A 26985-nucleotide genomic window follows, 5' to 3' on the forward strand; every position below is an offset into this window, starting at 1 on the left:
CTCTAAGTCCCCTTAAAGTACTGGAAGGCTGCTATAAGATCTCCCTGGAGCCTTCTGTTCTCCAGGCCGAACAGCTCCAGCTGTCAGCCTGTCCTAGGAGGTATTCCTAGGAGAGGTATTCCATCCCTCCAGGCTTCTTCGTGGCCCTTCTCTGGACTTGCTTCAACAGGTCCATGTCTTTCCTATGTTGAGGATCTGGATGCAGTTTCTGTAGGAAAAAAAATTAAAGTGTTTTCAGACCGTTTCATGTGCTTTGAAACTCTTGTATTCAGGTGAAAAATAACTTCATACATCACGATTTTCTCCATGTAGAACTGGTGAATGTGGAGCTTCATGTGATGTATCCCTCCTCTCACAGTGGGCTTGGATGGACAGTTGGATTGGTCTGACACATTGCTGCTGCCACAGGAAACTATTTTACTCCCAATTCAGGAGACCTTTCCTGTTCCTTACTTTAACTCTTGCTCTGACTTACCTAGTGTTGCAGCTCTTTTGTGACCTGATTCAAAACATGGGGCTGGCAGGATTTTTTTGTTTATTTTGTTGATATGATTCCAAGGGTAGTGGGCTAACCAAGGCTGTCAGGCAGGGACAACTTGGAGGCTGCATAAGCTTGCATGGAAGTTTTTTCTGGAGGTGGAGGGGAGGGAGTGTGTTCCTGAAGCATCCAGTTGCAGCCAGCTGTGGAATCACTTGCTTGCCATGTTGACCCTTGTTGACCATTGTCCCTCTGCTAATTTCCAAAGTACTGTTATTTGAGCATGGGAGGTATTATTTTTTGGATTCTGTTTCTTCAAAAAATTTTTTTTTACGAAATAGCCTTTTCACAGTGGCATAAGATACTTTGTGTATCTTCCTTGAATATACATAAAGCAAACACTTACCAGTTCAGAGGATGACCTGGGCTGTAATTTAACTTCCCTAATTTAATGAGTGCTGCTTGTATTTACTTTTATAACTGTAAAAGAAACCTGTTTTCAATTTTAGATAATATCTACACTTCACAAACTTCCCCTGTGGAAGAGAGAAAACTTTGGACTCTGGTCGTCTGTATTAATACCGTGTATAGTGTGATGTTTGTTGTATAAGAATGGTAAAATATAATTATGTAACCCTGCTAAGTCCATCATAATTATGTAACCTATTTTGGAAGCAGCAGCTTAAAATTGTAAGGATATTTCCAGTGGATGTGTGAAACACACTGACATGAATTATGTGTTTTGAAGTGCCTAGGAATGTTTTGTTTCAAAGCTGATACCTAATATACATAGTCCTAATTTTAAAGTATTTTTTCTGTTGTTTTTAAGGGTGGTATCTAGAATTATCCTTAATGTTAGGTTAGTCTGGTATGACAGTTAACAAAACAAATCTCATCTTTTAGTCTTGCCCTCCTGAGAATGGCTTTTATGTTCCCTGTTTCTCCTTCCCCCCCTCCTTTTTTTCTCATTGCTTTATGTTGAATTGAAAGTTGGACTAAAAAACTCGGGGTTGTTTTTTTGCAGAATGGTTCTGCTTAGTATTGTTTGACTAGCAAAAAAGGAACTTTATTGAGCACTTAATGCAGGAAAAATTCTAGCACCCTGTTCAGGGTTCAAGATCTTCCTATTTTATCTGGGTAAGAAGATCTGGATTGTCTTTGACTTCATATAGATAAGTATAGCTAAAGTTGGAAATTCCATCTTTGGTACTTCTGACTTCAAGCAGTTGTATTGCTGTGGTGGTGGGTTGTGGACAACATGTTAAGAAATAGGTAGCAGTTAATAAAAGGATACTCTAGCTAACATAATGAATGAAATATATGATTCCTAAAAGTATCTTCTGAATTTTTTTTTTTTTGATTCATCATGAAAAGAGAATTCCACAGTGATGAGTGTGACAAGTACACGTGCAGCAGCCAGTTCCTTCGGTTTCCCTTGATAACTTCATAGCAGTGTGGTTCACTGATTTGGCAGTCTGATATTTAGTGAAGACTCTTGTTTATCTGGGTTTTCTTAAGTGTATTTTGAGAGTATTCCTTTAAAATACTCTGGATGGAAATGTGGGAATTATGTCTTTGACCTTTCTTGCATCTTGCATCAGCTGCTGGGCAAAGCCAAATTAAATGTCTCGCAGTAGAAATACTTTAATGCATTAACTAGGTGGTGACACTAGGCACATAAAATATTTCACATAAAGAAGAAGTTGGCTTGAAATACTTTGCTTGTCATATAGTACAGGCCTGTAATTAGAATGTTTTTGTGCCTGAGTTCTAGCGGGGTAGCTAATTTGCTTTTAGTTTAAATGGAAACATTGTATATTAGTTGGCTGTCTTTAATCCCTGTCAACCGGTTTGTGTCCAGCTCCTGAGATTCTTGCCGGTTTGCCTGCTCTCTGGCTGGATCACAGCTGATCTTTTGTAAATTATTTATTTTCCAGTTTTGTCCTTGACACATTTCTAGCAAAAATAGGAAATTCAAAAGAATATAGAAAAATTAGTTTGTCTCTCTTTTGCAACTGAAGCAAACTCAAGTGTTTTATATTTGGAACATGGAAACAAAGTTAACATCTATGCTATGGCTTCTTACATGAGTCAGAATATTTCATTTTCAGTTTTGTTGGTGCTTGTCTTAACAGCTGCTGCACTGTGACCTTTGTTTGGTTATACAAAACCCATGTTTCAACTGTGTAAGTGTATTCCAGTCACTTAGTTTTGCAAGGAAATAAGTATAAAGGCAAGTACATGTGTATTAATAAAATAATCTTTGTTTTAAAACTATGATTTTTAGTAATGATTTTAGAATGTTAAATGGGACTTAAATTAGTTTTGGAATAGATGGAACAGAAGGACTGGATAGCATGGAAGTTATAATGATTCCCAATGTAAAGGAAAAAAAATTGTATTTTTTTTTTTTTTAATTCAGCTACAGTTAGCTATAATTGTTTTGTTGAGGGTCATTCATGCCTAAAGAAAAATGCATATGTTAGATATCTTTTTGCAGATTTCTGTTTTTCTACTCAGTGTTGAAAATGTTGATGCTGAAAAAGTGTTGAGATGACTTTTATTTTATAGATGTGTGATGATTTTATTAAATGACCAGAACATAAGAAGATCTTGGTTGCTACATCGGGAAACCAGAGAGTTTAAAAGGTTGTTTGTTCTTTCTTTTTTCCCCTCTAGATTTTCAGTTGAATTCTCATCTATCAACGCTGGCAAATATTCACAAGATTTACCACACCCTCAATAGGCTGGTAATGACTTGCCATTTTCTCTTAGCAGAATAGCCAGGGCTTTAGTCCAGAATATTTTGTGATTGGAATCATTAAGTGATTACACTTTCAAAAATTATAATTGCCTTTTTGTATGAAAGGCTTTTGGTTTTGAATTGGTGAAGAGATAAGCAGTATTAGTAAAAGGTGAAAGATTATACTTCAGGGGTCAGAGTGGAGTTTGAACACTGTCCACTGCAACACTGGATTTAGATGTTGCTTCCATACAAACAGCTTTCTTAGGTATGTCAAATGGTAATCATCTTAGTTATCCAGTTTCTTACACTTCTTATGGAAAACATATTGAATGAGCAAGCTGTCCTCTTACACCCATGCAAAAAATGGAACAAGATTTTTTTGAAGAACAATCTTTTTTTGAAGATTTTTCTGAAGTGAAACAAGATTTTTTTGAATTTAGGCATTTTTTTATGGCTACATACTTCCATTTTCTATATTGCAAGCATAGCTGGAAATGATTATATGGCTTCTGTGTGTACACTACAAATTTAGTGAAAAAGACCCTGCCTGCAAAAGGGAGTAACTTTTTTGCAAGATTTCAGTTGATTTTTAATTGGTTTTCTTTAGAACATGTATTTGTGTTTATTCTTAAGTAAAGCCATTTTTGTGGTCAGTGGTAAATTCAGTCTTTCTAATGCTGCATTTATTGGTGGAATTGTTCTATACAACAATGCAGAATTCCCCATCCAATGGATAGTTATTTGCACTTTTGAAACAGTTTGATATATTTTTGATTGGAAAAAAAATTCAAATTAAAGATTATCCTTGAACTTTTTAGATAATTTTGCAAGGGTAACTTTTTAGATAAATCCGAGCTGAAAACACAAGACACTACAGTCTCAGGTGATGATCCTTAAGTAATTAAGATGAATAGTAATATCAAGTAGAGGTTAAAAGCAGTACTGAAGAATGAAGGTCACCATCATGTTTAACTGTATTGTTCCTGTTCTCTTGCAGAATCTGACAGAGGACGTTGGCCAAGACGATCACCAGACAGGTATTTACTAGGGATGTAGTAGAAATAGATTGAAACAACTGAAACATGTTTTGTCAACGAAGTCTCTCTAATATAACTGAAAATTATATTTTAGAAAGCTAAAGGAGCTTTAGGAAACAAGTGCCAGGATTTCTTAAAGTTTTCTTTGAAATAGATGTTCGTGCTTATAATTTGTCCAATTATGAAGGACTTGTACAGGTTTCAGCAGTATCTGTCATTTTACTGTTTCTTAGTTTAGAAGACTTAAAAAATTTCTCTTACTCCTTGGACTCTCAACCCATTAGACTGGCAGAATACCCATGGTCTTGCAGTGTTTTGACTCTTGAAGAGCGTTAGTGAGAACACAGCAGAAGCATGACCTCTTGTGGCTGCTGTGATGCCTGTGACCAAGTTTAAATGCTGTGCTCCAAACAAACAACTTTTTTCTTGAGTGATTTTGATACAGCTTGTTCCTGTTCCTTGTGCAGATTATCAGTCAGTGCCTCAGGGCTAGCTATTTATTAGTCCAGAGCTGTTTTTTATTCAATAAAATGTCATTGTTTTTCAAGGCCTTAATCTCAGCTGCCTAATACTAGCTTGCTGCCATTCTTGATTCATCAGCATTTGAGCTTTGTGATTTGATGTCTTGCAAGAGTTGTTATGTCCTTTTGTGCTCGTTACTTGTGAGCTGGCACTTTTCCTTTATTTCTTTTTCTTCCTTCCTGTGTTTCAGGCATGATACCTGAGGAGGAAGGAAAATAACTTACTGGCTTCAAGCCCTGATCATTCAGCAGAAGTGTTCTTTGAAACTCACCATATCTGTCCTACCATCTTGACTCAAAGCTTTTTGCTATCCTGAGGTGCTGACTATGTTTGCTGGTGTTACCTTGAGCGTTTAAGAAAATGGAGAGAGCTGTCAGCTCCTCCTGGAAATTTCTGGGACACACTCAGAAATGTAGCACACTCTTAGCCTAAAGCAATGAGATGAGATGCATAGGACTGCATCATTTGGGATCAGACAGAGCTCACTTAGGGATTATGTACCCTCCTCTATACTGTTTCAGGTGACTTTGTTTCATAGTTGAACTCTTAGCCACAAAAGGCTTCTCTGCAATGTTTTCCTTCAGTGTGGTTAGGGATTTGGTACTTGAAATCAGTTGATCATGTAAAAGAAAAACCTCTGCAAAAGAGGTTGAGGCAGGTGGTTCATTTCAGTCTGAGATTTTACTGTCCATATTTTAGAACTGGTACCCTCTCCCGTCTCTGGATGGAGACTTGAAATTCTCCCCTTTGTGATTCAAGTGCTCAAACTAAACACAGGTACATACTGATTTCATGTATGAAAATGCATTCTGTAATCTTTTACTTTTGATCACAAAAATCTATTGTGAAGCATTGTCACTAATCAACCAATAAGTGTTGATGTACTTGAGGTATTTGGAATTTGTCTTATCTCTTGCCTAGCACTTCTATCATAAAGTATAAGAAATTAGCCTTGGACCTCTCATTAGCTCTATTAGGTGGTGCTTCAGGATGTTACTGGCTTTGATGAACAGTTTTATACTGACACTGATGGTTATCCTATTGCCTGCATTTTATTGTTTAAGTTAAGCTGTTTCAAAAGCTTAAGCATGCCTACTGAATGAGTTGGGCACAAAATCTCAGCAAACAGTGTAATTTTCTGCAATAGTTGTGAAAGAACCTTTCAAATCAGAAACAAATACGACATGAGAACCAAAAGCAGAGGTTGATAATGGCAGGTTCCTGCCTCATCTTCAGATTTTATTTTTATTTCTTACGCTTCTGCCCTGTTTTCTGTATCCTTGTAGAAAGAGATGAAGCTTCAATGTTTGCATAAGTTTCAGGCATGCTCAGTTGAAGTGTGTGCTTAATTTTCCTCGTGTGAGGACAAGTACACATGCAAGGAACTATTTTGGCCTTTGTCAGTGTAGCACAATGAAGTCTCCTGTTTCCATTTTGTATTAGACTTGACACTTCTGAAACATCTTACTTGGAGAGACTTAGGTAAATCTTTAAAGAATTACTTTTGCAAATTGTTCGATTTCGATGTGCCTAAACTTTTGGAACTTAAGTTTTCCAGTGAGAAGTTGTCAAGACCTATTAATTTTGTTGCACAATTTATAGAACTGCATAGATGCTCTGAATTTGAGATTCTGTGTCTAGAAGTCATTTGAAAGTCAGATTAATAACTGTTGCAAAAGATTTTTTGAGTGTTGCCAAAGCCATATAAAGAAAATTTTTTTAATAGTTTTAGATTATTTTTTTTAACACTCTGAATCTTTTGGACCAGGCTTTATTCTTAAAGATTACTATTCATTTTCTGACATAATTTTCTTGGTTGTTATGCCATTGTGGGCCTTGCTTTTGGGAAGACTTAATAAATATATATCTGAATTTGGTTGAGATTTCTAAAAGCTATTTAAAAAAATCTGAGTTTTAAGTTAATATTTATAATTAGCTTTAAATGCATATTACATTTATTTCAAAGCAGTTGCTTCTGAACTAACAATAAATGTATTGGGCATCTATATCATGTTAAACAAATTGTATCTTTTCTAAGTATTAGCCAGATTTCCTTTTTGGAACCAGGCCTTAAACACCTAAGAACTAGAGGGAAGTGGCAGTTTCAAAATTTCTTGAGTGATTTGAGAGCTAAGATGGACCTCGCTTCAAAATTCTAGTCACCTATAATGGTTGCAATCTCATGTGCTAGTGTTGTGTGTGTATATATATATATGAAAAATGAGGTAGACTTCAGGTGTGTCATGGGTCTTTTCATCTGTTTGTAGGTGTAAGAACAGCAGGCATTCAGATTCTGTAAACAATTTCTTTTTTTTTTAGTACGTATATGCATTAACTTGGAAAACTCTCTTGAATTTGAAATAATAATTCTTTTTATGTCGTATCTACAAATCTAGCAATTTGTTAATAGCTTAAAGTTATGATTTGGTTATTAAATTATGACCTACCTATACAGACTAAAAAGTCTTCCTGTTGTCACTTGGCTTGTTTAAAAGAGTGAGGTCATATCTTCCAGAAAAACAAAGCTTCATTGCTGTTCTTGAAGCTTCAGGGCAGTGCGGAGATTACTTTTGCCTCTTTTTTTTTTGTTGTATTAAAGAAACCCCTCTTGAGTCCAAAGCAATTCTGTAGTGTGGAATTCAAGATAGAGAAGATGATTTTTCCTTTTAAAGGAATTGCAAGTTGTTTCACATTTTGCTGAGTATCTTAGTCTTGTATCTGAAAATTGATGATTGTTAACTGTGGTGGTCTCGTTGCATCATTAAGTGAGCAGCGTTAAGCTTCAGCATTCACAGTTTCTAATTATTTTTCCTTTGAAACATCCTTCTACTCAAGCATCAGAAGAGCAGGATTATTCACAAGCTTTATCTAGAGAGAAGGTGAAAATTACATGCCTGTAGATCATTTCTGTAGGGACACAGCTTGTAGAGTTCTTCTTTATTGACCTCTGTTTTTTTTTCTTTTTCTTTTTTGTTTGTTTTGGTTTTATTGCTATTCAAGGAGTGTCCCTCCCTTGTGGGTTTTATCTTGCATATTGTTTTAAATTTCTTAGGATGAATTTTAGCTGTTGAGGTGATACTTCCCTTTGGAAGCTTTGTCTCCCGCACATTTGGAAGTACTGAATAGGACATTTGGCAGACAACATTTACACTCGGCAGGCTTTTGGCTGGTGGTGGCCTATTCAGCAGCCATCTGTAGGCTCTACATGGCAAATGCTAGCTTCAAGTGTCAAAAAAACAGAATTAGGAGGGTTCTGCCAGTCTTGAGTTGAGACCCGGGAGTGAGAAACTTTGAAGATAATCACATCAGAGAAGCTACACTTGGTAAGTAAAATTCCTGTCAAACTTTGCATGATATCAGAGGTAGCTGCATGTTCATTTGCAGATGGTCAGACCTCTGGGAAGTGAAATTAGTTGTGAAACGCTAGACCTAGAAATTACATTTAGAATTAGAAAGCTCCGTGTAGGAAGGTTAATATTTCTGCTACTTATTGAACTATACTGTAAAATAGAAAGAGTCCAAACTGAAAAAAACAAACTGATAATTTTTAGTTTTATACGAAAATGAAAGACAGAAATGTTTTACTGGTTTAACTTTCAGAGTTTATTACAGAGAAATTATAACTGCCCTTCAAATTTAATATACTGTTTTTCACAACAAAAGGAAATACTTTTAAAGTAACATTCTTATATCGTGGTTTTCGGTAGTTTAGAGATCGTTCAACAGTTAAAGCATAGTGAAGACTTGGTCCAAACCTCAGTTATTAAGATGTTAAATCTCTGAAAGAATGTACAATATGTTTGTCCCTTGGTGTCTGTGTGCTGTCAGTGCGTGAGGGCGGTGTACATGTGCATTTAATAGCCACCTACCAACTTCTGAGCTGTCTCTTTTCTTCACTTTTCTGTCAGTTTGAGAGCTGCAACTAGATACATTCAAACCAAGAAAGGGTACAAGTTTTTCATAGGAGTCATTGGAGAAATTGGGTTACAGTGAATTCTGCTATCAGTTTAAACCTTTAATACAAGTTCACAGATCTTCCTGAAAATATATTTTAATGAGGCAGAGATTCCAAGCAGGAATTCTTGAGTTAAATTCTTTGGTTTGTATGGGTTGCAGGTCTGGCAAAATGATTTCCCTGTCCTATAACTGTTTTATTATACTTTTATTTATTTTATTTTCATCTTTTGCTGTGCTTCTCTTTTCACAGAGGCCTTGCAAATTTCTTTTCACAATCAAATGACCAGTAAACTGGACAAACCCGGAGTGGGAGTAGTTTTTCTTGTATTCTGTCAGCATCCAATGCCTGTGGCCATCACAAATGGATTTTTATTTTTTTAACAGAAAGGCACTTGAAAACAATCCATTTGCTCTCAAAAGAATGAGATAGCTACAGGTTGTACTCAAGTACATACATATTTTCTAAAATAAGGTATTCACTAGCACACATTTTCATTTATTAAGTTCAATGTGTGTCTTGAGTCTGTTGGCTGTTTCTAGCCATCTGTTACATTCTGCTGTCATCTTAAGTGTTTTTAGTTTGTGTAGGTTTTAAAAAAACTATTACTGGCAGAGTCTTTAGAAATTTGATCTAAAAAGCGATAAAGTATCACACTTTCAATAACTTAGGGGAATACAATTTTCCAGTATCTTTAATTTGCAGGCATTATCAGATAGAACAAATGACATTCAGCAGGTCATGTCACTTAGTTTGTTTAATCTGTAGTAAAATACATTGGGTGTACTGTGAGGTTTTTATAGTCTCTGGCTTAACTGTTTCAAATATATCGGTGAGAAGAAAATATTATTGTTGTTAATTTCCATTTGTAATGCATTCTGGACAGTGCTTCTGACACAACCATTATGATTTTTTCGTTTGATAATAATCTATGGAGTGTAATACTTGAAAATTTTTTTGATAACTAGTTAAATTGTAATTTCAATTTACAATACTCTTAAAATTCTGTTTCTGAAAGTTAGTGTAGGTATGGCCATACTTTCCTGGGAGAATGCTGGGGAGGGAGCTTCAGGGTAAAAAGAGAAACCCAAGTAATATATAGGAAGCATTTTTGAATTGGAAAGAGTATTTCTTGAAGTAGAGAAATTAATTTTCTTCTTAATAGAAATGAATATAAAGATAAAACCAAACAAGGCATACTTAGTGCAAAAGCTTTATTAGTTGAAACTAAATTAGTTCATCTTGGTGTAAAAACTGGTTTGAACATCTTGCCTAAAAATCCATACTTTCTAATGTATAAGAGTTTCGATGCATGTTTAAAATAATGTACATGTAGCAAAGCCTGTGAGGCTCTAAGGTTCCTTACATGTGTTTCTCCTATAACAGGAGAGAGCCTTTCAAAGATACGAAGAATAGGTAAGCAAAAGATTGCCATTAGTATTTGTTGGGAATTGGGCCTCTGGTGTCAGTCTGCTCCCTTGGTGTCAAAAAGTAGTCAAAGTTTTATTGCTTGTTTCTGTGCTATAATTTAAAATAAAAGATTTTGTGGGCATCGTAATAAAGCATAGCTAAACTTGGATGCTGTTGTGGCAAAGAGAAGGTAGGTTAGGCATGCTGGAGGTCTTAATATTTTCTGGCAAGTCTTTGGCATCACTTTGTGTCTGGATATTTATACCTCTCCTCTCTCTTCCTTTTCTTTTAAAATTCTTCGTGTAACACTTAGAGCTACACTTAGAGCTTTGATAGCTCTTTGAGTTGCTCTTACACACACCTTTCTCAGCTGTCAGTGTGGCCTTCAGTATGTGAAATTAGGACAAAATTTTGCCTGAAGTATTAGCCTACTGTTTTCATGAGGCAGCAAAGGCAATTGAATGACTTGCTGTGGTCAAAAGGGCTGGTCCTCTGCTCTTTCTTGTGCTAATGTACAGAAAATTGTTATTCTTTTTTTCTTGGGTTAATTATCAACAGGTTTGGTGAGCTGGATAGGCACAATGAATAGTTACCAGAGACATGGGAGTATGTAGCTTAGAGAAGGGGATGGAAAGACTACCACTTGATTGGCATCAGTGTCTTCAATTGACTCTTTCCTACTTGGGGACCCTCATTCTTTGGGAATTTTTCAGTGCAAGTGATACAACCAGACACTTATTTTTTCCTCTAGTCGTTTCTGAATGTCTCTTTCACTCCCTGCAAAACAAAAAAACACACCCCCCCACCTCCCTGAAAAACCTGAAAAAAAATCCTCACCACAGAGAAACAAAACCTTTCCTACCTTTAGCTCTCTGTCACAAAAAGCCTGGGCCTTGAAAAGGAAAGGGTTCTGTTTTCTAGAGGTAGGTGCTCTACTTTTTGAGTCATATCTGTATTTCAAAAGGTAATTATCAACTCTTAGAAGTTCTGAGTTGAATAAATGACTAAAAATAAAGATGACTTTTTGCGGACTTAAATACTTCTTCAGGATAGTTTCAGTTCTTGACTGCTATTAGACTGAAGTAACACTAGCACTACTGTACATTTTGGTGTAGTACTTTTGACCTTGATGGAAATCTGGTCATAGAATACCATGTAAAGTGAGATGGATTTTGCTGTTGAAAGGAGACCGTTTCTTTTGTAATTTTTAAATCCACTAATTTCCTTCCTTCCCTTCCCCTTGTAATATGCCTATTAGTGGATGCAGTTTAACTGGCCTGCAACAGTTTCATTTGTTTGTACTGGTGTTTTTAATTCCCTCTGTAGGAAGTCTCCGGTCTTGCAGTTCATCAGACTGCTTTAGTAAAGTGATGCCTCCAAGGAAAAAGAGGAGACCTGCAGCAGGAGATGATTTATCTGCTAAGAAAAGTAGACATGATGGGTATGTCATATTACCATGAGCTAAGACTGATGGAATATCTAAAGTTAAATAGCTGATATAATCATGTTTTTAAATACTGATGGAAATGGTGTTGAAATTTGCTTGGTTTCTCAATGTGGAACCATAGCCGGTAATTGAACTGGGGGGTATTGATAAACATATATAGATTCAGTTTGCATCTCACCTTTCTCTAGTTGTACAACAAGCATGTAGGGAACTATCCTTGCTCTACTTGTCAGCTGTCAAAATACATACTTGTTTGTTCAAGAACAATTGGAAGATACAGTAACATCTTCCCATATACATGCATAAGATCTGGATTGGGCGTTGTCAGTCTCAAGCCTCTCAGAAACATGAATGTAGTTGTAGTCCACTCAGCTTTTACTTGAGATCCTGCTAGTCTCTCCCTGTCATGTTGTGATTTGATACTGATCATGTAAGGAAAAGGTGAAAATTGCCCAGGTAAGGTGATAGCCAGTGGTGCAGTGGTGATTGAGGTAGTGCTGCTCAGCTTCCCACTGCAGAACAGAAGCCAAGTGGGTTATAACTGTGTGCACGAGCAGTGTATTCTTTTGGCATAGGTGTTGATAGCCGAGGCTTCTGCAGTTGTTGGATTTCCAGTATGTGTAGTACATTCAGTCAGTCTCAGTCATTCAGAAACCATTGAATGTGCTCCTTGTGTGTAAGATAATTGCTATTTATGTGCACTAAATTCAGAACTTGGAGTACAGAACTGTACACTCCTGCATGATGTGTGCAGGACTGTCCTGATGTTGAAAAGTGGCGTATACAGCCAGAAAGTTTGATTACCACTGCATCAGTCAGTGGAATTTGAGCTTGATCACATTCATGTGTTACCAGTCACTCAGAAAACACATGCTTCCATAGTGAGTACCTTCAGGGAGGTAAAAAGATGCATTTTTCTCCTAACTGTCAGCCTGAAATCAGGCTGGGTGCTTTCCTTTTCATTCTCCAACATGAGTAAGAAAAATGCTGGTAGCCAAATTAAGCCTCTGGTTATGCCTCTGTAACTCCATTGTGTTTAATAGGGTTGCACAACTGTAATTGCACTGGAATTTATTAAATGATCTGTTGATGCAGAAGAAAGATTTCAACTCCCTTTCATTGCTTTGTAACACTTACTAGAACAAAAAAGCAGTTCATGTTCTTAATATTTTTTGTTGCTTTTCAGAAATAGTAAAATATAAAAACTAAATAATTAATAGAGGACATTACAGCTTATTCAAAGATGCGCATAAAATGTGGAAGTGATATGAGGACAGAATATTTCTAGAATGTAGGTAGAGAGGTTCACAAAACTGAACTCTACCTGCCTTAGCCAAGACACTCATTACAGAAAAAAGCAACCCAACCCCCTTGGAAAGTAAGCCTGTCTGTGAGAGATACTGGTTTTGTGTAAATATATAAGAAAATTATAACAAACTGATTTCCTGCTCTGTCAGTACTATCTAACTATTTAATAGTTTTTAAGAGCTTGTTGAAAGCATTATTTGAAGGATTTTTTTGTATCTGCCTTTCAGTTTATAACTGATGGATCTAGTCTTCATTCTACTGCCATGTAAGGCTTTATTAAAAGGAAGACTCAGCCTGCTTTTAGAATTAGTGGTGAAGCCAAATCTGCTAGTTATGGGCCACAGGGGAATATCCTTCTCTAAGTGTGGTTCCAGTTTTTATCTGACTTCCATCTTCTAAAGGTTTTTGGGCTTTTTCTGCTTCCTCGTGTATAAGTTTCTTTTTTTTTTGGTCTTCAAGAAAACACTTTATTTCAGCATGACTGGCAATATGAAATTATTTGCTGGGCATTCAGACCAGTCTTGAAGCTCTATTTTCTTTCAAGGAAGGATTTATGCCCCTGTAACCTTCTGTGAACAGGTTAGGCAAAGAGCATGCTGTTTCCTACTTCCGTGCTTGGTTTGTCAGATGAAGTTCATGCCTGTCACATTTGGTCTTTGGATCAGACATCTCATTTTGTCAAGCAGAAATCAATCTGAAATCAGGAAACTCTACAACAATGTGTTGTAGCAGACCTAGTTACTTGCAAAGCCATTTCTGCTTACATTGTGTGCAGAGAATGCTGTATACCATAAAACCAGTTGGATAGTGGAATGCCAGTTTATGGGATAAGGGGCTTCTAGGCCTAGTTTTTTTCCTATTGTTTCTGTCTTAGAGACAGACTTCCTAGAAGCTGCACACTAGTAACTCATGATAAGCATTCAAGGGACATTAGTCTGTGTGAATTTGGTATTAAGCGAAGAAAGGTAGTCAGTGTCTGAAAAAGTACGTGTCCCCTCCAAAAGAGACTACTTCCTAACAGAGGGGATTTGTTGCCTCCTCTTTGTCACCTCAGACATTTAATGGAATGATATAAGTTTTGTATGTTTCTCAGTTACAGTGGCATACTTATACAGTCAACATTAACAAATAAATTCAGTAATTGTAAATCTCCTGTTTGTTCTCAGTGCAAAAATATTAGGTAGTAGTCTGAAGATTTTCAAAGGAGTGTCATCATTAATGGTGTTACCACAGCTCAGAGTGAATGGTGATGATTGCTCCTGGTTTGTCCATAAAATAATGTATTTTTTTAATCTTTACGTGGAGTGTTTTGTTGGGTGATATTTTCAGTCTTCACTATTTGTGGTTCTTTCCTATAATCTCTTCAATTCTGATAGTAATATTTTTGAGATATGTATTCTTTCCAGAAAGTTTCTTTCAGCAGGACTCTGCTGAAGGAGAAGATGATTTCTAAAGACTCTTAAAGTCATAAACTTAAACCTATCTTATACCCTTAGTTCCAGACTGTTAGGAATACAGCCTCATTGTGGAAGGATTAGTGGAATAATGACTGGCAAGTGAGGAAAAACATTCGTAGAACAAATCTAGTTGTTAGTGAAGTTATTTGAAAATGCTGATCTTGTGTATGGACTGATTATGGAAGATTCCAAACATGTTCTTTAGCATCCCACTGTTGTATAAGAGTTTGAATTCTCTTAATTAATGGTCACAGTGTCACCTTGAACCATGCATGAATGCAGTGTTTCAGTGGGAGGGAATTTTTATACCAGATGATGTATAATGAAAAGAACTCAGTGTTTTAATTTATGGATCACAGCAAGATTTTTCCTGGCTTCAAGAATAGCTGTTGGAAGTAAACAGTTTAGCACATGCTAACCAGAACATCATGACTTGAAGACTTAATTTGTATTTTCATCTCAGCATCACAGTCTTGACTTCATTGTACTTAAAACTGTCACAATATAGAGTATTCTCAAATTGAGGTTAAAATTATGTTTTCTATACATTGCTTTTCCATCACTGTGTTAAGGGTCTTCAGAAAGGTAAAGCAAGATTCATGTAAAGATACTTGCTAGGTAAAAATATAGTCTTCTCTGTCTAATTGTCTAATGCTGTGTATCTGTTACACAAATATCTTCTTCTTCCTTAGGGAAAAATGAGCTACATAATCGAATGTCTTCTTTTTCTGACAGTCTCATTTAAAAAATAATTCTACTCCTTTCTCTGGAATCATGCTGAGGGGGCAAAAATCATACATTAATGGATATTGTCACCTTAGGAGGATGAAAACTAGGAATATTTATCTACTTCCCTGAAATTTATGTTTTCAAACAATTAGATCTAGAGTTCAATTTATCTTGGATGTGTGTAGGAACCACATGAGGGCCTATTATCATGAAAAATAGATTTTCTTTTTTGAATAATAAGCTCCATACTCCATAATGGGAAAATGTAATTTTTGAAAATATTTTTAACATGGGGTTTGCTAACCTTGGAATTTTTCAAAACCTTCAGTGTTGAGAGTTGATTTGTTCTTGTTCTGTTGTTGTTTACTGACTGGCTCGGTCCTGCCCAGTGCAAACAGCCCTTGTTACCAGCTGTCATAGATGTCTGGATCTTCTTTGAAGTACTGATTTTTAAGTACACACAAGTGTAATTTTTCCTTTTTCTATACCTTTTCAGTGAACTTCAGTTAAACCAGACATGTGACTATCAGCATGTGCACTGTTACACATACTGCTCATTAAGTAAGCCTGATGAAGTTCCAAACGTTTATTTAACGTTTTAGTTATGATTGTAAGTCTTTAAATAGAGAGAGATAAGGCATATTCATTCATAAAACTTGACAGTCAAGTAAATTGGTCCCGAGGTTACTTTAAACAGTCTTTGTCATGCATCACCAATTGTAAAATATCTCTTCTCCCACTCCTTTATTTCTACTGCAGCTTATATGAAACTATTGCTAGAATCATAATTGTGAGTGAATAGGTAAGACTTTATTAAAAATACTTTCATTGTGCTGCATTAGTGAAAATTCTCAGCCAAAAATTTAAATTAATTAATTAGAATTAATGGAAGTAGTATAGGGCATCTTCTTCAATCAATAGTTTGCGTGTTTCAAGATACAAATAATCTGAAAGCAATTTGTTGTTCAGTACAAAGCACAAATGAAATCAGGCAAAAGTTTTGAATAAGTTGTGGTTGTTAGGAACAAAGCTTCTGTTGGTAAATTTCTCAATGTTTTATTCAGTAAACACTGTCCATCTGAAATGACCAGCTTGTAAATCTTCATGAGAGGTTAACTTTTGACTCACTATAATCAACTGTAGCTTTTTTTCTTCCTTTTTTTTTTTTTTATTTACTCCCCTTCATTGAGCTGTTACCAGCTTTCACCATGAAGAGAATGTTTTGTATGACCTAAACTCCATGTTTTTGCTAATCTTAGTTTGAGTATTCTGGAAGTACACAGCCCAGAGGTGCTGTGGTGGGAGGGGCTGCGGGTGGAAGTCTAACAAATTCCAGCATAGTTTAAACACGCTCAGAGCAGGAGTAGATAACCCAGCTTTGAAGACTGCAGTAGGTTGGAGAGAATTACCCTTACTTTGTTCTTTTTCCTTGTAGCAACCAGGTACTCTTATGATGACTTTTCTAGTCACCCCACAATAATAGCTGGATAGAATTTTCATGCTTTTACTTTCCTAGCAAATCAGTTAGGAAGGGAGGAAAATAATCTGCAAAAGATACGGATGACTTTGTATTTAAAGAAACATGAAACGCTTAGACACTCAGTTTTAAATTTTGTTTTGTTGATATTGACCTATAGCACTTCCACTTATAAGCAACATTTGTCTCATCTTTATTGCTGGCATATTACAATTCCCTAGCTCATAGGAATATTTTAAACATAAGTTTAAACGTGGGTGTTATGAGTCAGCTATTAGGTCATGATGGAAATGCAAGTATCTCTGAGTTAAGTAACTGGTACCACTTTTATAAAATTTAGACAGGTCATCTCATGTTGCTTTTTCCATACCCTGTCCCATATTCTTTCCTCCCTTTAGTTGGCAAAATGGCTTTTAGAAAGAGATAATAAAAAAGAAAAAGCTAAATACTCCTTACAGGGATATTTGTTAAAATATAAAGAAATGCTTTTTGAAGTCTGCTGTCACTTTCCTGACACACTGTCATGCTAAACTAATAAAACCTAATTTTTTTCAAATGAAGATTTTTCTGAATTATTGTAGCTGCATGTGTGTTTCATCTGAGAGGTAAATATATAGTCTTTACCCAAAGGTAATGCTTCTTTGTTTTTCCTTGCTGTTCTTGATGCATAGCATGTCATGGTTCAGAAATGGAAGGGTAATTCTAAATGCAAAGGCTCGTAGTTTGCTATTGTCCAGTAGTGACACGTACAGTAGGTACTCTGGGAAAAAGTTGTGCATGCCCCTTTCTAACTCTGATGATGAAGAAAATGTCCTTTAGCAGTCCTGTTTCAGTGTCAGCATTCTCTGACATTGGTACAAATTCTGGTAGCAAAAGTACCAAATATTCATTTGCCCTTCCTTTATGGAAGGTATCCTTGGGGTTTTCACTTCCCCCTGTCCCGTCCCAACCACCCTACCCTCCCCTGCCCCCTTTTTTTTTCTTTTTTCTTTTTTTTCCTTCAATTCTGAGCAGTGTGTTCTTTTGTGGAAGCAAATTTTCAAGAAGAACTTGGTTGACATAATGGTTGTGCATCTCTTTGAAGGTACTAGTGCTGGGCATCTTGAGGAAGCTGTAAGCCATTGAGGACTTGCTGTTTGAAACTTGGATCTATTCAGGAGATGTTTGGTGCTCCCAAAGTATTCAGATATCTACCCTATGCACTCTGGCAGTTTGTATTTGTCTGCATAGCAAGAGATGCTGTCCTTAGAACAAAGACAAGGCACATAATCTTGGAGTATGTGAAATTCCAAAGAGATGAGAAATATTGTAAGATACAAAATGAATGCCTGATGTGCCTGGCAATTTGTGTTTTTCTCTTCTGCCCATATGGTTCTTGAGACAATCAAATCTGTATTAACGATAGTTAACACTATCTGTATTAATGATAGTTCAGTGGACATAGTCTGTGGAAACACTTTTACCCTGTGCTGCCATGTTGGGCTTGCTGTGATAATTGAACTGAGTTCTCCTAGCTGTGCTGTAATCTCAGATACTTGTCTGCTGACTTGTTTGAATCTCTGTGCTCTTCTTGCTTTACCAGGCATTTAAGAGATTGCTAGTAGAACTAGCTGGCTTGGCTAGACTGGGGCAAGAAGCTCATTTCATGTTTGGAGTAAGCAGGGAGAGAAAAGGGTTCATCATCATACACGAGAGATCACTAATACTGGGTTGGTATTGGTGTTACTTATTTTTGTCATACTCTTTCTTTTTTTCAAGTGATCCTTGTCTTGTAGAATATGTAATCTGTGTTGGGGCATCCAAGGCATCAGCCATTTTTGTTGCATGGTTTTATACTTCTGGCCATGCATAGTCTCTTTTCGTTACAAGTGTTATGCAGTGTCACCTGCACTTTTAATGAATGTCTGGCTAATTAGTTTGTGGCAGAGACTGGGATAGCTCAAGATTATAGCTCAAGATTATATCCTTTCTGAGTTATCCACCACAGACTGGAAGATCTGTAATCAGTTCTGGTTTCTCAAAAATCCAACTCTACTGGTCAGATGTTGAACTTCTTGCACAGTCATAAGTTTGAGACTAGAGAGCTTTCACTGGAGTTACTTGGTGAGATTTTGGGCACATGGACTTAATGAATATTGTTGTTTCCTGAAGTTCCTAAACTATGACCTTAGCCTTAAACACAATAAATGACTTTCAGTCTCGTAAAGTTGTCTGAAAACTTGCTATGCACAGATGAAGAGAATGTGTAAAAAGGACTGGTTTTTTTCTGTTCTCACTTACTGTTCCTATTACACATACTGCTGTCATTGGTGTCTTGTTTCAGTTTACAGTATTCAGCTCTGCTATTTGTAGATGCAGGAATCTTTTTTTTCCTGTAGGATGACCTACAGCTCTGTCGATCTGTTTCTTGAGGGTTCTTTCTTAAAACCACTGTTCACATACTGACAGCTTAATGTGTTGGTGAACATGAACAAGCAGGGCAAGGCAATTAGTTATCATCCCTTTGCAAGAAAAAACCTTAAGTGTTGTGAAGAATATCTGTCTTTGGAACCACATTAGCTTTGCGTGTCCTTGTTCCCAGCAGTGCTCTTACAGACTTGAATAAATAGAATAGAATAAGATGTTGAGTAGCTCCTGCTACAGTTTCCAGCTTGGTATTCTAGTTGGTGTTTGTCATGTTTGTTTGCGACAAAAAAGAGGATAATGAATAATCAGACTTTTGCTAAAGTGACAGAATGCCTCCTTTCTTTGTCTTAAGGTACTTTTTTGATTCCTCTGAATTCAGAGTAGGTGAAAATTTATTGGATAGGTCTTTCATAATCATCATTCTGCAAGAATGAAAATGTTATCAGACCTGATAAAAAAATATAAATTGTTCCAACTCAGACTTAAACCTTCTGGATTAGTTCTTTACTTACTGGACAGTGCTGTCGGCCTTTTCCCTTTGCAACTGCGGTAAGGCCTATACAAAGTAGGTAATTCAAATGGAAAAAAAAGTGATTTCAAAATGAAAATAACCCATCCTAAAATTGTTCATATATTAATATATGTGTTTGAGACTTGTATTGCTGGCATTTCTATACGGTATTCCAGTTGGTTGCAGATCAGTGTGTTTCAGTACAGTGTCAGTTTTTCTTTCCATCTTGAAATTTCCTAAGAGCCTCATTTGTGTTTGTTTTCCACTTAGCAGTTTATAATTTTGTACTGACTACTATTACTTTTCTTGAGGTAAGCTGCATTAAAGGAACTATGGCAATAAACATGAAATAGTTCTTTGAATTCCTGCTAGGATGATCTGTGTGCCATTAACTTCTAGCTACAGTTCCTCACAGCTGACAGCTGAGCTAGGTGGAAGGTAGTGGGATCAGTGTACTCTAGGCTCATGAGTCTAGATGTCTTTTACATGTCTTTCTCGAAGGACAAAACAGTGATGAAATCAAGTCCAAATTAATTTCATCAAGGAGTTTCAGGATTCTCCTTGGACCAATCATCCACTTTGGTGTCCTTCCCCAGCAGGCTTTGATATTATAAGAGGAAGGTCTGCGTGCTTGGAACACTTACAGAGCTGTTCTTGGCTACCTCCTCTAGACTAAGCCATTTATTTGTTGCTCTTTTCAGCCTTTCAGCCCAAGCTGCTGCAGAGTGGCGGAAATGAGTCAGAGAATGAATGTACACCAATGGACAACTACTTGGATTGCTAAGTTTCTTTCCTCTAGCAGGCACAAATGATATGGTCTCTGTTTCAGAAAAGTCTAAACAGGGTAGAGTAACTTACCAACTTCTACCATGGCTTCTGTGCTTCAGGTGTTTCAGATGTTAAATTCATTTCCTTAGCGTAGTTAAAATTCCTTATGCTTTTTGTCAAAGGAGAAGATCCCTGCTGGCAATCTCCAGGGGCTAGCTTTTCAGATGACTCTTTACCTCGTGATGAATGAGGTTCCTTGAGTTATTGTCATTGAGGATTTGGAACCTTTTCTCTGTGGTTTTTTTGTGTTACCATCTTCCTGGCTTTAGAATAAGTGTGAGTCATGTCTGTGTTGGCCTTTATGCCTTTGATAGGACTTTTTGAGGTGGCAAAAAGAGCACAGTTCTCTTTAGTTAATAATTCAAAGTGCACAAAGTGTGTATGCATCTAGAGGTAGGACTGTGTTGGCTGTGACATGGAATTATTCTGGCTTTAAACCCACAGCTAGGTTGCAGCCCATCAGTTCATTGTGGTAACTGATGGTGTGAGGTACAAGCCTTACTTGAACTTACACAGAACAGTTTGAGGTTGAATTTGAGCTAACCTATATTTGTTGTAGGGGAAGGTCATGTATGTGGATAATGTTATAAATCAGTTGAATTGTGACAGACTGTGCACACACAGTATTTAGGGTCAGTGATTCTTATTCTGTTATCCAGGTGGCTGGACATGAGGGCAGAATGTTGAGGAAACTGATTCATTAAAGGAAAAACATTTCTGCTTACAGTGCTATTGTCTAAAAGACTGCTTTAAAGAAAAGTTGATGAATTAATTACTTATTTCTCTTTTTTCTCTAAGTATGTATAGAAAATATGATTCGACTAGAATAAAAGCAGAGGAAGAAGTTTTTTCAAGTAAGAGATGCTTAGAATGGTTCTATGAATATGCAGGTAAGTGTGAAATTTAAATTTCCTACTAATAAAAATTTAATTTATATTGGAATGCAAAAATTGCATTAACTGAACTTTCCAAAGACTGAATATAGAGGCTTTTTTGTAAAAGTGTCAAAGAAACTTTTCTTATATTCTGTGCAGTGTGAAGCTGAAGAGTTCAAGGTGCAATTTTGTCTATCTCTATTCTATAAAAAAAATACAGAAGGTGCCATGTTAGTGCTGAATAGAATTATGCTTCAGAGTTATGCTTCAGGTGAAGTTGTGTGTCTTTAATTAAAAAAACAAAAGGTGAGGGAGGTATTAACATTTGTTTTGTTCCTGCTGAATTTACTTAGAGTTTCAAGCAAAAAAATGAATGAATTCAAGTATCCCATAGTAGTTTTATCACAGAGTTTTCCCTCACAATATATAGGGAAGGTAGGCTGAATTATTTATTTATGCTCTTGTGAGGGACTTTCTCCTGGCATTACTTCTAGGATTGTTAATTATCTGTAGTTACAAAAGGTTATCCATTAATAGTGAAGTTGGTTGTTGTATTCATTTTTTACATGTGTTTTTCTGAAAGGGAGAACTTGAAGTGTGGGGGGAAATGATCTTATGACTGTAAAGACCTAAAGGAAGTGAAACAGTTGTTTAACAAAAAAAATAACATCATCTTGCAGTTTTCTGGTGCAGTCTTGGATAATGTGGCTCACAGTTTGTTCTGTTTTGTCTGCTTCTTAAGCATAATGAAGAGTGACTTAATCTGTGTAATAAAGCATTTTTTTCCTTCTAATAAAATTATATAAATGAAATTAAATACTTTGAGATCTCACTTGTCTGTGGCAGTCTGTGAGAGGAGATTCAGACAAATTCAAGCCAAATCTAACCTGTTAGATTCTCTGCCTTTCTGACCAGCTTGATTTATTTTTTCGCTCTAGCAACAGGCATGACTCATTTTTGTCAAGACTTTCATGGAAAGAAAGGATGAAAGGAAGGCTGTATGTGAAAGAACTTTGGGGTTTCCATTGGATGCACACACCAAGATAAAACAGAGAAAAGTGGAGAGTACGATTCTGTTTACAGTATTGAGTAACATTCTAAAAACTGAATTTTCAAGGAATAATCTCTCGTGTTCTTGCTTCATGAGTCTTCTCCTTTATGTATGCAGACGGTTGACACTGCATTTGTTTTTCTCCCCTTGGTGTGTTTTTGCATTACAGAATGAGTCTTTAAAAAGACTTGTGTACACTCTGAGAACTGAGAGTCTGTCATGAGAAGATGGGAAAAGATATAATTAAACCTTGTTATTTCTAGAATAGTGGGTCACCTAATAATAAAACACAGATTGATCTTCCCTTTATAAAGCCTCTTCTTCTCACACATGTGATCTTTATATTGGATGAAAGTAGGCATTTCAGCTTGTAATTTTTTTTTAAAAATGAGCCCTTTTACCATGAGTAAAAATTCTAACAAAACGTTCAAATAAAATGTATTTGAAAGTAAAATTGCACAGGACAATTCTTAATGCCTGTATAATTTTTTCAGTATTATGAAAATGACAAGTATCTTGATTTAAGAGCAAGTTTTATTAGTAATGCATTTTAGTAGCATTTATGTTTTTTCTTTTATTATTATTTTTTCCTTTTAAGTATGCAAAGAAATAGGTGTAATTTGTCTTCCTGCTGCAGTTAGTATTATTCAGATAGTGTGTGGCCATGGTATAGCAATATGAATAAACAGGAGCATGCATTTTTTGGTTTGGGCTGTTTTTTCTAGATAACATTATATAAAGATACTATATGAGACAATAAGGAATGAGATTTTGGGAATGACAGTGTCCTGTATCCTGTATAGCTATACATCATGTTTTTATGTGATATGATCTTATGATAAAATAAGAGATTCAAACCAAGAAATTAGTTTCACTAACCATTGTCCACTTATTTAAGTGTGGTAATATTATATGCATGTTTTACTAGTCTTAAGTACATTATTGAAAATCTTATTCATTTACACTTCCAAGATTATATCAGAATAATTGTAGAATAATTGTCAGGAATATAAAGTGTTTTACAGTTTCCCTGTTTCCAAAGGTGAGATAAAGGTTTAAATGTATCCAAGTCTGATAGTAAGTGTGGAAATATTTATTGCATGTCAGAACAAACAAACTGTTTGAAAGTTAAGTTGTGCTGTGTGATTGCATTTCTCTTGTCGGTAAATGTCACCCTATTTTAATTTTTAAAGATAAGTAAAATGCATTTTGTTTGCAGGCACTGATGACATTGTAGGGCCAGAAGGTATGGAGAAATTTTGTGAAGACATTGGAGTTGAACCAGAAAATGTAAGTTCGGAGTCCATTCAGAGTCCATTTAAAAGATGCCTAATCTGCTATACATGATCCAGTCTTATAGCTCTTATTTTTCCATCAAAAATTAAAAAAATCTTGAGTTTTTAAAGAAATTCAAGAAATACAAACAAGGGAAGTTTGGAAACACGTTTGGGAACAACTTGCCTTTATTTAAACTGCAAACTATCAACCTGTAAAACTTGATTTGTCTTTGCTGCCACCTTTCACTTGACCACCACCACTCCACTGCCCCCCCCCCCACCCCCCCCGGGAAAGGATTAAGGAAAAAAAAAGCTGATGGTTGTCTTTTCTGAATTGATGAGTTAACATTCAAGGTTTAGTACAGCAACTGCAAAACAACAAGTCATATTTTCTTTGGATTTTCTAGGAGAGAAAGGGATTTCAAATATTGTGAGCATTAGGGGCACTCCCATTATACCATTTCAAAACATAAATATAGAATATACATAATTACATACATGTATTTTATATGTGTGTGTATATTTATATAAGTAAATAAAATCTAAAAAAGAATAGTTGTACCTCTCACAGGCTTTTTCACAGTGCCTAATTTTTGCTCTTTAAATGTATTTGCAAGTCCCATCTTATGTAGAATTCATGAAGCATCTTCTACGTAAAATGAGAATTGTGGCTTTGAAAGATTTACTGGACAAATTAAACGTAATTTGCTAATTTCAGTGTTTATTACTATAATAAATGTTGTGATTTATCCTGACATTTGAGTATATAAGCTGGTATTCTGATTTCATGTTAAAAACTGTATAGAGCTGCTGCACTAACATTAGCTAGTTAATGACTGAGTTGCAAATTTAAATTACTTGATTATTTTTTTTTTCTTCCAGTCTGCAGGGTCAGTTGCCCTGCCAGATTTTATTGTATTGTCAAAAGTGGCTTCTTAACTTCATGAGTAAGATAATAATAATCTTATGATATCACTTTATCTAAAATCTTTATTGCTTTGGTCTTCTGTGTGCGATGTAAAAAGACTGGTTCCTTTTGGGCAAAACTGCAGTATTTATGTATCAGCTTCTGTTTTGATGTGCGTTAATGTTAGTTCACCTGGCTTTACTTAACATCTGCTTGTGTTGTGGGGTCTTTATTAGCTTTAGAATACTTGGATTTCAGAGCTTGTGGATTGCAACTGATGTTCATGCAGATGAAAGTTTAACAAATGTCGGATGTAACTTGTCAAATTGGTACTGAAATTCTGTAGTTGTTTTGGGAAACCTTTTCTGTACTTTTTGCACCAACTCATCTTCCTCACTGTATGGGTCACTAAATGACTGTACAAGCTCGCTTGAAGTCCCTACTGGTAACTCAGGTGGATGTTTACATATTTGCACCGTTACCTTCTCTTATTTTGGATTATGTGCAGGTTTGTTACTTTCAGGGTTTTTTTAACTTCTAAAGTAGTGTAGCAAAAATCTGAACTTCCCATTTATACAAGTAAAGCATTTTTAGCCTAATAAAAAGTGATTATTTAAAAAATGTAGTTTTTGTTAACTCTTTTCAGCCTCTGTTTTTTTCTTTCTAACTCAGGTAGTTATGCTCGTGCTAGCATGGAAGTTGGATGCACAAAACATGGGCTACTTTACATTACAAGAATGGTTAAAAGGAATGACATCACTACAGTAAGTGCTTTGAAAATTCTCTTAAGTTTGTTATAGTAAACACAGGCTTTTAGAAAAAAACACTTTGCTGTAGGTGTTATGAGTCAAAACATTAGAGAGCTCTGCTGTGGAGTAGAAGTCATATATTTTTGGTCTGATTCATGGTGATATAGTCACTTAGAGAAACACATTTAAATACAGTTGGATTAAAATGTCTGCAATCTCAAGGATACAGAAATGTCATGAGGTTTGGTGCTGTTTCTTCTCCAAAGTCACTGGATTGGACCTGTCTTTTAGATATTGAGTTGAGAGCTTATCTTCATGGCATAATTAAAATAAATGTAGCTGAATAATCACATGTTTCATAGAGAATTAGAGGAAACAAAGAACTGTGTTTTGATTTATCTTCCAGAACAGACTGGAAAAAAAAACCTGTGTAGGAAGTTCTATAGTTTCAGCAAGACTGTAGAAGAATTTTTTCACTGCTGTGGTTTACTGGTTGTTTGCCATGCTTAGACAAGCTCTTAGTTTAATTTGTTGGAGAGTGCGTTTTCTACAAAACCAGTCAATTTTTTATCAGAGTCCCGGTGTAAGACTTTGCTGCTTTGTTTCACTCTGTGGGTTTAGTAAGTCATTGTATGCAAACTCATAAATGTACCTCTGTACAGAGTGATGTGTTTTGAACAGGTTGATGGGGATATGTTAGAGATTGTTTCCTAAGACATCAGGCATCCATATAAGAATTCAGACTCTAAATTCACTTTGTGTTTGTCTTGTAGATGTGATACTACAGAAAAATTGAGAAATTCTCTGGATTACTTGAGATCTTTATTAAATGAGCCTACCAATTTTAAACTTATTTATAGATATGCATTTGACTTTGCACGGGTAAGTACTGTGCATCTGAAATTAAAACCTTTACTTTCATAAATAATAGTTAAAAGACTGTACACTTCTAAGTATGTTTCTCTTAAGGTAATGCTCAAGATAGCTTCTGACAAATGGAACTGTTATGTTCTAAAATGAAATATGCAAGATGCCATAACTGAAAAAGAAACCTATATAGGATGTGTGATGTTTAGTGGTGATGTTATGACTTTAGGGAAGCCATTTAGGCCTGATTCAGTTGCACATTGGAGCTTTGCCTCTTACTCCCTCTGGCTTTATAATTACTGTGGTTTTTCCTCTTACACTTTGAATTTGGTGAAACAGGAAGACACATCAGGCATTTCAGTAGGTGGTAAAAATGGCTAACGTGATAAAAGCTGGGTATGATACAATGTAAAAACATTATAAATGTTTTTAGAAAAACATTATAAAATATGTATACAATGATAAAATTGTATCTGTAATGGAACCCATAGTAGACATAAGACTATTTCTACTTAAAGAAAGCAGTAAGAGAACTTTAATTTTCTAAATTAACATTTTGAAATAGAATTTGTACATCCATCTTGCTACCATGATGGAATGTACAGAAGATTTTACATAAAAAGGCAAAACTGAAGCTCAAACTTCAGTGCAAAAGAACTAAGTGTATCAAGAAAATATACAGCAAAAAAAAGGAGCATAGGAAAATTAAGAAGAAATCGAAGTGATAGCAGTTCTGATAAAGTCTGTCCTAAGCAGCTCAGATTTTTGATATAGCAGTGCTTTCTGCATATCAGCATGCAGAGATTTACAGTAGTTCACTTTTAGACAAGGAAACTTAGAGCTGAATGTGAGAAAATGAATGATATTAGCATGAGAGGAAAAAAAAAGGTGTATCAACCTCTTAATTCTTCCTTTGCTGTATGAAGATTGATTCTGCCAGTTTTGCTC

The 26985-nt window shown here is 35.8% G+C and overlaps 1 protein-coding gene across 9 annotated transcripts in view; it reads left to right on the forward strand.

Annotated features, from left to right (window-relative positions):
• DCUN1D4 (defective in cullin neddylation 1 domain containing 4) overlaps positions 1–26985 on the forward strand; it is a 40593-nt gene that overhangs the window by 6142 nt on the left and 7466 nt on the right. For 3 of the 9 annotated variants that reach the window (XM_051790837.1, XM_051790828.1, XM_051790836.1), the window contains exons 2-9: positions 3158–3228; positions 4222–4261; positions 10125–10154; positions 11475–11589; positions 21110–21201; positions 23457–23527; positions 25094–25185; positions 25944–26052. In XM_051790837.1, coding sequence (XP_051646797.1) covers positions 11519–11589; positions 21110–21201; positions 23457–23527; positions 25094–25185; positions 25944–26052 — 435 coding nt within the window. In that variant the 5' untranslated portion in view covers positions 3158–3228; positions 4222–4261; positions 10125–10154; positions 11475–11518. Of the gene's footprint in view, positions 1–3157; positions 3229–4221; positions 4262–10124; positions 10155–11474; positions 11590–21109; positions 21202–22124; positions 22252–23456; positions 23528–25093; positions 25186–25943; positions 26053–26985 lie in introns of those variants that run through there. The other 6 variants (XM_051790830.1, XM_051790829.1, XM_051790831.1 and 3 more) reach the window with 5 other exon arrangements.

Source organism: Manacus candei, unplaced genomic scaffold (assembly GCF_025592945.1).
Source record: "Manacus candei isolate 608988 ecotype Guabito, Panama unplaced genomic scaffold, ASM2559294v1 h1tg000028l, whole genome shotgun sequence".
Lineage (NCBI taxonomy): Eukaryota > Metazoa > Chordata > Aves > Passeriformes > Pipridae > Manacus > Manacus candei.